This window comes from Pseudopodoces humilis, chromosome 2 (genome assembly GCF_049639895.1).
Source record: "Pseudopodoces humilis isolate 2021_Gansu_Grassland_sample_001 chromosome 2, ASM4963989v1, whole genome shotgun sequence".
In the NCBI taxonomy this organism is placed as follows: domain Eukaryota; kingdom Metazoa; phylum Chordata; class Aves; order Passeriformes; family Paridae; genus Pseudopodoces; species Pseudopodoces humilis.
This window is the reverse complement of record NC_142201.1, coordinates 74,712,618-74,725,572: the sequence shown is the minus strand read 5'-3', so window position 1 is coordinate 74,725,572 and position 12,955 is coordinate 74,712,618. Positions and strand designations below refer to the sequence as shown.

The 12,955-nt window shown below is 34.7% G+C and overlaps 1 protein-coding gene across 2 annotated transcripts in view; it reads left to right on the top strand.

Moving 5' to 3' along the window:
• The window catches only part of DYNC2H1 (dynein cytoplasmic 2 heavy chain 1), a 140,981-nt gene that overhangs the window by 62,042 nt on the left and 65,984 nt on the right, over nt 1-12,955 (top strand). For both annotated transcript variants that reach the window (XM_005516220.3, XM_088051195.1), the window contains 7 exons: nt 616-735; nt 3,500-3,634; nt 4,362-4,505; nt 6,143-6,232; nt 8,121-8,186; nt 10,258-10,308; nt 12,389-12,466. In XM_005516220.3, the coding sequence (XP_005516277.2) occupies nt 616-735; nt 3,500-3,634; nt 4,362-4,505; nt 6,143-6,232; nt 8,121-8,186; nt 10,258-10,308; nt 12,389-12,466 (684 nt within the window). The remainder of the gene's footprint in view (nt 1-615; nt 736-3,499; nt 3,635-4,361; nt 4,506-6,142; nt 6,233-8,120; nt 8,187-10,257; nt 10,309-12,388; nt 12,467-12,955) is intronic.

The window sequence follows — 12,955 nt, the reverse complement described above, 5'->3', positions numbered from 1 at the left end:
TTGAGCTCACAAATATAAATAGTAAAATTTTTATGCAATTTGGAACCAAGGAGTGAGTCCAGTAGAGAAAATGAAAATGTTCTCATTGACTTCAGTTGCAACAGATTAATTGCTAAGCCTTTGCCTTCTGTTCAAGATGCATTTATGGTACCATGGAAACATTTCTGTTATGGCTCTCCAGTGTCCTACTTAGAGAGTAATGCTGGTGTCATCAAGATACTTTGTGTACAGAAAAAATGGAGTGAAACCAAAATACTGTGTGTTTTATGTCCTTTAAAATGCTAGTAGCTTTTGAGGTTTACTCTATAAAGTCTAGGAATCAAAATGTAACATACAAATGGAAGAAAGGCAAAAAAGATTAGAGATCAATTAAGGGATTTGGTATGAAACAAGTTTTTCTACACTAACAAACAGCTTAGAATGGGGTTTAGATAAGATCTTGATAAGTAAGATATAATTCAAAATGTGAAGCATAGATAACCATATGGATTTCCCCCTTCCTCTGGAGATAGGAAATTGACATCATACAATGTATCCAGGAAAACTGGCCCCTATTGAAGTGGAAATGCAGAAAAAAAAGCAACTTTAGTTTTTGTTTTCTCTCATTGTTTTTAGCTTTTAGCTTTAACAATTCAGCATGAAAAGCCTGATTTGGAAGAGCAGAAGACAAAGCTGTTACAACAGGAAGAAGATAAGAAGATACAGTTAGCTAAACTTGAGGATTCTCTTTTGGAGGTAAAACAAATGTACCTCTTTAATATCTATTAGACCAGTAGGATAATAATCACATTGTTGTGTTTGAATGAAGATGCTGGAAGTGCTGGAATAATGAACCACCAGGAGTTTTGATTAGAAAAAATAAAGGCATTATTTGCTTGGACCTATTGGAAGAGTAGAGTAGATAAGAAAGTACATCTGTTATGGCACTGTAGTGTTTCAATACATTAAGCATTTTCATAGTTAAATTTATGAATTTGGTGAGCTGGATTTAGTCTGATGTAGGTTGATTAGAAATTTAATTAATTTTAACACACCAAGAAGAGAAAACTTTATTAAAAATTATATTATTTCATTTTGAAATGATGAATTGAAAAAAAAGCCACACTTCTAAGCCTGTGAATCATGTCAAATGATTCTTTTTCAAGTTGAGAAATGATCCTGTGTTGTGAAAAAAATGAAAAATTCCCACTACAAAATGGAAAGATTGCTGAGAGAGACATTTAAAATTCAAAACTTCCACAATTGTTTCCTATTAGTAATGAGCGTTAAGATTCTTTACAGTTAACATTCCTTGTCTTACATTTAAAATTAATGTTCTCAGTTTTTAGTTCATCTTTTTATTTTATTGAAAGTACTTATGCTCAGAAGCAGCTGTTCACCTCTATAAAAAAAGGTAGCTTCCAAGGAAGGACTGATTTATTTTTTGTTTGTGTCTTGCCATGGATTTCACATAAATTGTACTTCATGCTTGTAAGAATGGATCATCGAATCCTGTCTTTCTGAAAGGTCAGAGATGCAGGAAAATTGACCTGGTGCGCTAAACCCCTCAGTCTGTAGGTGTCACAGAACTTTGCAGTATTGAGTGGAATGGATTAGCATAAAATAATAGTTTTTTCAGATTAGACTGGCCATTTATTACACTGACCCACAAGAGAGTTGAAGGGGGACATATTACAAGGACGTGCAGTGACAGCACAAAGGAGGAATGGCTTTTAAACTGCAAGAAGGTAGGTTTAGATTAGATATTACAAGGAAATTCTTTGCCTTGAGAGTGGTATGACACCAGTTCCTATGGGAACCTCTGGAAACAGGTTCCCCAGAGAACTTGCAAATGCCTCAGCCCTGGAAGTGTTCAAGACCAGTTTGGATGGAGCTTTGAGCAGCCTTATGTAGTGAGTGGCATCCCTGCCCATGGCAGGGGGGTTGGAACTAGATGCTCCCTTCCAACCCAAACCATTTTATGATTCTGTTCCATGATTGTATGATTAATAGCTCAGTTTTAGAATTTTGCGCGTAATTATTTGATGTGATCTGAATTTCCACATTTACTGCCCCTATTGACCTCCCTGTTAATAGTCTCTTTTATATTAATCTAAGATCAGCCCTTTCCTAAAACTCTGATGGGGCAGATTTCTCTTACAGGGAGAGGGAAACTTGCTCTCAAATAAAATTCCACATTCAGATTTGACCATTTTAACATCTTATTGTCTACCAGAAGCTGAGGGTTCAGAGATGCAATCAAACAAATTTCACTTTAGAACACACTTTTTGTAGGGTCTTGGAACTCAAAAATCTTTTTCACTTTTCCAATCTTAATTATCAAGTACAAAACTTAAAGAAGTTGGTGCCTAAGATATCTACAACAAAAGGCATCTGAGTAGTAACAGCAAGGTTGATTTCAATTTTGTAATTCTTGTTAGCAAGTTATCCTGAAATGGAGATACTCTTTGACCCTGAAGAAGGCTCAGTGGAAACTGGCAGGTGCTACCTGGACTTCATCGACAAAGAAGTCAATGTTAGATGAGGTCTAGGCAAATTTAAGTTAATCTTCAAGCAGTGATGCCCTTTTATCTGAAGTACTGCATTGATTTGCTTCTAAAAGCCTTGGAGTAAAGACATAGGTGCTGTCTCATAGCTCACAGTACAATTCCTCAAGGATGAATTGGACTATTTGGAAAAGCAGGTGATCTTGTCCTAAACTTATATCAGGGAGAGAAGTAAGTGCATTCTACTGCTCTAACTGGTGAATGTCTGTCTCCGAATATTCTAAAATGCTGTCCTACAGGGGAGGTCTCAGAACTGACTTGACTGACAAGCAGCCAATTTTCTGTCTGACTAAAATAAATATATTGCTGTGTATTTACTGAGGATTAGTAAAAAACCTTATATATAAGTGAACTATTCAAGATTTTTCCACTTCTTAGAAGTTAAATTAATTGCTTAATTTCTTAATGAGGACAATTAAGGAAAAATGTGGGGCAGTCTCAAGGATTTTGAAGTGATCTTTGATTATAACTTAAATTGTTCTAATGTGTATATTCATCTCAGCTGGAAATGAGAACTAGATTGTATAGGAGATATTGGAATGCTTTTGAAGGAAAATGAATTTATCAATGACTGAGTACAGGAAGTTGTTATAAGTAGCCAACTTCAGGTTAGATGGGGAGTTACACACAAGAAAGAAATACCCTAATCTGTATTTACCATGGGGATTTTAGTGCCTAAGACTCTGATCATAGAAATCTTTCTCAAAAGCCTGCTGATAACCGATGTTTCAGAATCTGGCAGTCTGGATTTTTGGAGTATATTCTTGAGCTGTATTTTCCATACTTTAAAAAAGTCTCCGTTTTTGGAGTAAACACAAGTTTTCTAGAACACTTGAGATGCATTCAGTGATTCAGAAATATGTACAGATCAGAAAGATTAACAGCTTCAAAAATTGTTACTTTACAGGATTTTAGGGAAAAAAAAGTAACACAGATGACTTTATTTTTTTCAGACACTTGCCACATCACAAGGCAATATATTGGAAAATAAGGATCTGATTGAATCTTTGAATCAAACTAAAGCAAGCAGTGCACTCATCCAGGAATCACTGGCTGAATCTTTCAGACTTCAGAGTTTCCTTGATAAGGTAGAAGAATATTTCAAAGTACTGTTTTTCTCCTGCTAAAAATATTAATCTTTCATCTAGAGAAGATGCATACGTCCACGGGGTTATGAGTAACATATTAAATTAATTCTTTTTGAATAAATGATATTTGGGATATGCAAGTACATGCAGTATTTTCGGTAATTAAAATGCTTTGTTTTGTATATGCTGAATAGGTACACAATTTAAAATCTGCCAGTTTGAATTAAAGGAATTTTGGCAAGTAATGGGTTTTTATTTTTGCCATCCACTACTGCAAACATTATAGTTCATATTGTTGTTTTTGCTTAATATGCCCCTTGCTATTGGAAGAGTTTAGATCATAGGTGATGCTATTCATCTGGCATCCTCTTTCTGTGATAGATTTCAGAGTTTTCTTCTGTGGTCTCTGTTTAGTTTAAAATTGAATTTTGTGATGTGTTCTGTGGTGGGAAAAGACCTTAGTGCTCTAGGGATTAATTTCCAACATTTTCTTCATAATTTAATTGATTCTTTGCTAAAAACGTTTCCTTCCCATTTTGAAGTCTCAATACAATGTTGAAGTCTGGAATGCTGATCCCTCAATTAGAAGGCTTGGAAAGGATTTGGTTTTCTAAATCAGTGGGAGTCATAGGGATGTTTCTTCGGCAGGATGAGTAAATGTTTATGCAATGATCAGTAGGTGGCAGTAATACACCTGGGTTTTTTATGTGTGTGTTTTTCTCCACAGGAGAGGGATGCCTATCTCCCTTTGGCTGAGAGTGCCAGCAAAATGTACTTCATTATCTCTGACTTGTCCAAAATTAATAATATGTACCGCTTTAGTTTGGCGGCGTTCCTGCGGCTTTTCCAAAGGGCTCTGCAAAGCGAGCAGGTATTTGCTTTTCTCCTGATGCTGCTAGTGCTGCAGAAGAATCCATCTGCTTTGATCCTTAGAATTTATTAGTCACTCTGGACATTTTTTAAAAAAAGCTCAGAATAACTGATGATGAAGTGTATAATAAGTAGTGATGCTGACCTGTTTTGCTTTAGATGGTCAGAATACAGGCACGTGGACTTCTGAATTATTGTATGTTATATATAAATTACAGAATTTCTCTACTATCTGAAAGCAAAGTAACTCTTTGTGATTTCAGGCTTGTTCTTTGTGGTGAAGTAGGAAAACAAAGGCTGATTATAACTTTACTGAGGGCTTTATTTAAATTAATTAATTATCTAAAATGCTAATAAAGCTAATTTTATCAACAAGGGGTAGAATAAGAAAATACTTCTATTTCTACATGGTTTATTTACCCCAGGAAGGTCCTAAATATCTGCTTTTTTACAGTTTGTAAGCATGCCTGCAGCCTGTCCTGTTTAAAATGTATTTTTTATTCATCTGTATTCCAAGGCCAGTATATTCTTATTGAAACAAAGGATGGATTTATTGTCACCTCACTCTTTAAATCTAAATGCTCACACTGAGTAATAGTGTATTTTCTTTTTATTACGCGTCTCCAAAATTCTTCATATTTCTTTTTGTTTTTGACTGAGAAAGTCATTCACCAACCTTTCATCATGTTTCCTTTGGATTCCCCTTTACTCTGGCATCGGAGATTACAGCTCTCCTTCAGCTCCAGTCATTACTAGGAACACAGTTCTGACCATGTGAACTGGCCCTCTTTGAAGTTCCCATTTTTTCTTTTCTACAACATGATATTTAAACTTCTTGTTCATACTCTCACACTCAATATTTTTTTTTTTTTCCTTCCTGCCTATAATGTTACCTATTTAAAGCTCAACTTCTGGTTTTGCCTTTGCTGCTTGCTTTCTTTTTTCCTTCTCCTCTATCCAGTTCTTCATGCCAAGTGGTCTATTAGACATGGGAAAGATATTAGGCAAATCAATTGCCCAATTGCCCTTCTTAAACTCATCTTCAAATTCCAGCATGGTAGAAAGAAACTCATACTGCCTGTAATACACTCCCTACCCCCCAGTCCCTTTCTTCTTTTGTCCTATCTTTCAAGTTTTTTCCTGTTAGAATTAGTCTTTCAATCTATGAGTTTTGAAGGACAGTGTACACTTGATATTTTCCACAATGTTCATTTCAGTTGGGCCAAATTTCACCAGAAGTTTAATAACTATGTGTAAGATCAACATACTTGTTTAGTAGTAGTTTTAAATACTCAATTAAATGAATAAGCAATTTTTTATCAAGTAAAAACTATTAGATTTCAGTAATATTAATGTTAGGAGAAGAAAATGTACACTCATTCTCAACGTATTTCACCTTATACACAAATTTGTATCATGTTCATAGTCAAAATACTCAATGCCAAAATATTTATTTCGTAATACTTCAGCATGAATTTCCAATTTAATCAATGATAGCTGCAGATTAATTTAATATGTTTTTAGGTCTAGTGTCATGTAGAGTCTAGATTATTTCTGTCATTTTGCTGAAATTTGCAAAGTACATGAAAAGTTTTTTACTTCAACAGGAATTTTTGAAATCTGAAATTTCTTTTTTAGGACTCAAGTAATACTGAGGAAAGAATAAAGTTGCTTATTGGCTCATTGAAACATACAGTGTATGAATATGTTTGTCGTTGTTTGTTTAAGGTAAGATTGTATTTTTTTCTGGCCTTTATACAGTGCACTGGGTTTGAAAGTATTCTTTCAGCAGCCAGCACTTGATCTACTTCAAAGAAGCAGTATTGTGTAATAGATGCAAAACATTACACTATCAATAATTAACATTCTACATGCAGACTTAAAATCAGGATATGACCAAATTAATATTGCTGGTGTACATTTCTCCAAGAGAAATCCCTCTCTGCCTCATTCTGGCTTCAGAGTCAGTCATGGGCTTTGCAGTCTTCTGAGCACTTGTTTTGTATTTGCTCTTATGTCTTGTATTCCTAAATATAAGGTTTTGTGTGATTATTTGGGACTTTTTTGTATTTTGGTTTGGGTTTTTTAAGAGGAAACAAAAGTCAGTTTGTTAGGTTGACATTTGGACTTGATTATCTTGAAGTCATCTTCCAATATAGATGATTCTATGTTTCTAAATATCCTACATTGTGATATTCTCATATTTCTTTTCACAGCCTGTCCCTAATGTCTACCTACTACCTTGTTAGTTTCTGTCTGCTCCTTGTTCTTTCTCCAAAAAATGATCTTAGTGTATTTCTTTTTTATGTCAGTCAGGTGTCTTTTCACTTCTTGCTTTCTTACTGAAAATCTAGGGAAGCCATGCCTTTCATTTTCAGTTATAACTTTTACTTTCACATGAAACTATCATAATAAAAGGTGTTTGTCTCACAGTAGAGAGGCTGAAGGAAGCATAGTAGATCTGCATGTGTAGTTTGAGTAGTACAAATCACCAAGTCTGTATTTTGATCAGTGAAAGATCTTGAAAATTTTACACCACCTCCTACCCCTGTCCCCCAATCTAGCAATCTCTACTGTGGATATAGGGGTAGCAGTTATTTTTAAAGGGTTTTGTTTGTCAAAGTCCAAGTGGATTCTCGTGAAATAGTCTCATAATAATTAATGTTTGTCTTTGAAGTCATGAGTATGTGAAGCATTTCGCTAAGTCATTATATCTTGTGAATATGGAAGGCAGCAATTTTTGTATGTAAGAAAAGAGTAGAGAGTTCAAATGCAAGAGAGAGGAGATTTCTAGTAGGAAAGATTTTAAGTGTGATGAGTTTAGAAAATACAGAAAATGTGTTAACTGCAGCTTCAGTCTAATGGTCCATCCAGTTTACTATTGTATTCTAATAATGGAGAGAACAAATAAACTCTTCACACCGTCACCAGTTCACTGATAACTCCTCTTTTTATCCATGAAAATTTTGAAGACTGCTGTGACACTGAGGTTTTACTAGTGTCTTCATAAATGGTATAGCTGATACAAGTTCATACCCTTCGAAGCATGATTTTATCTGTGGTTATTTATGTATACATAGGCTTCATGAATGCTGCTAAATGAAGTGGTGCCAAGAAATTTACCTGAGCACTCGGACTGGCCCATCCTTCCTCTAATTTATCAAAGCAGGTTTGGTCTGGGCCACTTAGTGTTCTTCGAAACAATTCTTTTTCCAGTTTTGGATGGTAGATCATCCAAGGAGCATCCTAATATGCAGTTGTGATATGGATTTGCTTGCAGACCTTGTCCGAGAAGATGAAAAAGTTAAATGATGTGCTTTGTTCTCAATGTCATATGATGTTCATGTTTATCAGTAAAATGAGAACTTCAGTGCCTTGCAAAACTTGATGGTACTTCCTAGTAGGGGCCTCTTTGCTCTCCACTCCACAGCCCACTTTGAGTTAGTTTTTGTCTCTAACTTACAAAGGTACATAGCAATTTTGCATTAGGATATATGTCACTAAATCATTACTATGGATTGGAGTTGTTTTTTAAATGAAATGTTACTTATAAAAAAGAACCAGAAATACGACTTTTCTTGAGTATATAAATACATTTTTACTGCTTTTATTTCAGGCTGATCAGCTAATGTTTGCTCTACATTTTGTACGAGGAATGCACCCTGAGCTTTTTCAAGAGAATGTAAGTATTAAAGAAGAAAATCCCCGAGTATTTTACTCAAACTTAATATGAAGAGTAAATAAGTAAATAAAAAGTTTTTGTCAGTAAGTATAGGACATAGCTGTTGTTGTCTGTAGTGCAGTCAGGTTAATCCAATAAAGTCTGCCTGTGCTGAAAGAGTATGCATAATTGACTTAATACAATTGCTTAAATTGACTCATTATCCTGAGTCAAGACACATTTAATTATCTAAAGTATCTCCACAGAATGGAGAGACAAAAGTATGGCTTCCTGTATGAGAAGCTGGAGACCAGAAGGGGCATCAAATGATAGTAGTTGTCAATTCAATAGAGGAGAGAGTCCATTATAGAGGTAAAGGTAAAAATCAAATAATACATATGAAGGAAGTAATAAGACTTGATTATATGAAAGATGTGAGCTTAAGGTGCAAGGTTCAAAAAAAAGTTGGTTGGAGCCTTCTGATGAAGGAGTAGTTTCATTGTAGAATATGGATTGTCAGAGTGAAATCCCAGCCTTTCAGCAAAGATGTGGCCTCGTAAGAATAACTCATCTCGTTAATAGAAGTACATCCTGGCTGCTCTTCATTATCCAAAGTTCCCTATTTCATATTTGTTATTTTATTTGAGCTTCTGAAAATGCCTTGCTTTATCTTTCTTGAGCTTCTAAAGTCATGAAGGCAGCAACTTGCAAACTGACTAAATTAAATCCTGGCTTCTTAAGTGTTTGTAAAGTACAGCCCTATATGTTGGTTTATGTTGTTTAGCATGCATTTCCATCAGCTGTTAGTGCCCTTAGCTTAATCTAGGTTATATATAATGCATATTTCTACAGTATCTGAATACTCAAAAGAGAAAACAGGCAAATAATATCAGTAATCTTTTTACTTCTCTGAAAGGTAGAAATTATTTTAATTAAGAGAAGAGTACTTTTACAAAATATTTAGTGAAGAAAAGGAAACTGAAGTGGTTATTCTTTTAAAATTATTTCTTCTAAGGCTTTTAATGTGATGAGACTAGGAGTTGCTTAATATGCTGCTAGAAAATTTAGTATTCTAAGTCCCTGTCAGAAAAGAATTGAACCTTCTGCACTTAAATATTTTTTTGCATAGCAGTATGAAATTTATAGTACAACTTAAACAATATACTAGAGTGCCTTGGTTCTTCGTAGGGACATTCTCTTTCTCAATCAATATGTATAGATTTTTCTGAGGTAGTTTTATATTCTCTATATTTTGTACTTCTTTTCTTCATAACAATATTGCAAAAACCGAAAAAATACTCCATGCATTTTTGTGTGCGCAAGCATTTTCTCTGTAACTGGTAGATGAACATCACTTTGTAACTGAAAGAAGGAGTTGTTTCAAGACTCAGTGAGAATGATGGGTGCCAAAAACTATGCTGGGATTTGTATCAGCAGTATAACTGTTTAATTTAAGTATAACTTAAATTTCTAATGTTACTATTGTCTTTAATAAAAAAATCTTAATAATAGAATATAGATATTCTATATGAAATTATGCAAAATTTCAGTACTTAGGAAGAACTTTTGTTCTGTTTCTTGCCACCTCCAAATAAAGGATTATGTAATTTTTAGTGGTTTTAAATACTTGTCTAATCTGTTTTAAAACTATTTAAAATTGTCTTCCTGGATACATATACAAAGTCTAAGTTATGATCATACATAAATTCAGTCATGCTTTCTATAGGTTTGTGTTCTGTGTGGGCTGCTGATGCCCCAGCAGGCAGGATGTGTGTCCTTGCCAGCCACATTTGTTGTTCTCTGATAGTCTGTAGATCTGAGCAGTCTTGGTAGGAACTGCAGGTGCTGAGAGTACAGAACTCCCCCTTCACTTCCTTTTCTTATAAAGCACTGCAGCCACTAGGCTTGGATTCTGTAAAAGGAATTACATTTTGGTAGCATCACTTAGCATTTAAAAAATATCTCGTAACTCTTTCAGAATCTAGGATTTAATTTGTTTATCTTCCTGCTCTGCATACGTGCTACTACATATTAATCTTTGTTCTTAAAGCTGTCTTGTGACTTATCCAAGTTGTTAATTTATTCCCCCCAGGAATGGGAGACTTTTACAGGTGTGATCATTGGAGACACCATCAGGAAATCAGTAAGCTACATTTATTTTCATATTTTGAAATAAGGAACGTTTACTTTAATCCTGAAAAGTTAAAGTTGTGTTCTTACTGTGTTATTTAATTAATTGCATTCATACATTAAAGAGTAACTTTTCACATAGTAATATAAAGATATAAATTCATTAAAAAATTTTTGATCATGGCAAGTAATTTTCTAATTCAAATAATGTGTTGCCTTTGTTGCATATTTTCTCTTATTTTTCTGTTACCAGGATAACAATCTGAAATTGCATGTTTGAGGAGGTTTTCAGCCCTCTTCTGTAACTGAAATCACTATTTCTGAATCCCTTCTTCTCCCAGAGTCATATATGAGTTGTACTTTTTGTATGGATTAATGAAATTGTCCACACACTTTGCTAGCTCTGAGTTGCTTTTTTCCTCAGTATCAAGGGTTCTGCATCTGGTGATGTATTTGTATGTTTTCCTAGGTAACTGAGCAAGCTTGTGAAGCTTTCTTTGTATGCCCGACCAAGCGTGCTGTAGTTTACTAAGTGTCTTCCAGTTCTGTTGGATCTGTATACTATTACCATAACATTCCAGTAGAAAAGGGTAGACAAAAAAGCTAAGCTTTCCATAGTCTTGCCCATTATAGCCCTTCTTTGAGCAAAATATTTTTGGCAAAGATTTTGAAAAGTGTCTTTAGGAAGCATGAGCACAATCAAGAATCATGAACACAGACTTTGCCTTCTCTTTTGCTTTTCTGCTCTTTTCCTCTTTCAGACTCAGCTGCATTTTTCATCATTCATGGTTGCTTTTAAGATACAACCTTGTTTAAATATCTGTCAGGGTATCTTGTACATTGAGTAGTACAAGACAATGACCTGTGCGAGTACCCTGGTTTTAGAATATTCATGAGAGCAACTGTGTTGCCGTGCATTGCTGGTAGAAGTGGCAAGTCATTTAAATATAATGTATGACTCAGGTTTTCTCAGGCAGCTGGTTGCTAAAATGTTCCTTGAAATCCAGTTTCTCTAGCCACTAGATGGCTCAACTACAGGCTTTGCTTTTCAGTGTGACTGCAGAAGTCCCCCTTCATCTCTCTGGAGTCATTGTAATTCAGTTAAATGTCTGTGAACTGAATGATTGTCAAATATGTCTTGGCATAGGCCATTTTCAAGGAATGTGAGATCTGATTGTACAATGAAATTTAATACCAGTCTTACCTTTACCCCACCTAACACACAATCCATAGATTTTGGAAAGACTGTGCGTGTGTGTCCTTCAGCCCAAGTGGAATGTATGCTGCAGACCCATGTCAAATGGATTCCTACAGTCACTTCCAAATGTCCTAGTTTTGTCCCTTCTCAGACTTCTTAATGCATGGCTGAGATACTCTTTCACAAGAAATCTTCCATTTTTCTCTGCTGAGCATTTAAGATTACTCTTGAAGTTGCTCACTCCAAATACATTGGAGAGATGCAAATACATTTCCATGCAGAGACTCGTCAGACTGGTTAATCTGTACTGTAAGATCTTTTAATAGCAGATGATACAGTGAATACAGAAATTACACTGGAGCTTAAGCAGTGGTGTTCATCCTTAGAATTTCCTCCATCTAAAACATCTAAAAAACGTCTAAAACAAAAACATCTAAAGAACAGAAAAATAGAACTCTGGCCAAATTACCAGTGCAAAGATGTTCAGAAGTGGTGTTTTGCCCTTTGTGTGAATAACCATCTTCATGATTGCAATGGAGTTGTTTTTTGAAGTCAGTTTGTTAGACTGCCTGTGCAGATTGTCAGTCATTTGTATCACTTGGTTTTAGTAAAAAGTTACTTAGATTTGAGTGTGTCATAAGGATATTCTAAATGGTAAAGTATTTTCAGGCTCAAGTAGCTAAGCAAGTGTTAATTTGAACAGTATGCCTCATATTTAAATATTTTGGTAGTTTTTTTGCTATGCCGTTTATGAACTTAGCAGAAGACCACAGAAAGATTGCTGTTGTGAATGTCTTTATTAAAAAACATGGGTTTCACAACCTCATTTGTGTGAATATAGTGTTCCATAAAAATTTGTGTAACTTACATGTGTGATGTAACTTGCTTCCATAAGGATTCACAAAGAAGTGCTCGTGACCAGATTCCCACTTGGATAGAACAGGACCGAGTCTGGGCAGTAGCATCTCTGAAGGTATACATCATGTGGTCTGTTGAATTTAAATTTAAAGAACTTTGGTTTTGGCAGATGTTAACTTGGACTTGAATACTCAGATATGTATTTGTCAGATCAAATAATTTTGTTGTTTTAAGCTGTTTATTCTGTCTTCCAGAAATCATGGCTTAATATATAGTCACCTAAAAAAAAAATCAAAGCTGTTATTTATTTTAATCTCATTTTTCTGAGCCTTTTTCACAAACATATCTACCCCATCTAACAATTAATTTCAGTGCACGTGAGTGAACCTGTCATCTTACTGAGATTAGGAAATACTGTAAATCTATCCAAGTTCTATGATTTTTATAGATAGGAAGACAGAACAAAAATTGAAAACAATATTTACTTGTAGATTTCATTTATGTATTGACTTTCACAAATCACTTAATATTGTATTAAAAGCCATATACTGTTAATTCAGAAATTATTATTCTCCTAGGAATCATCAGATTCCTCTAGGTGTTT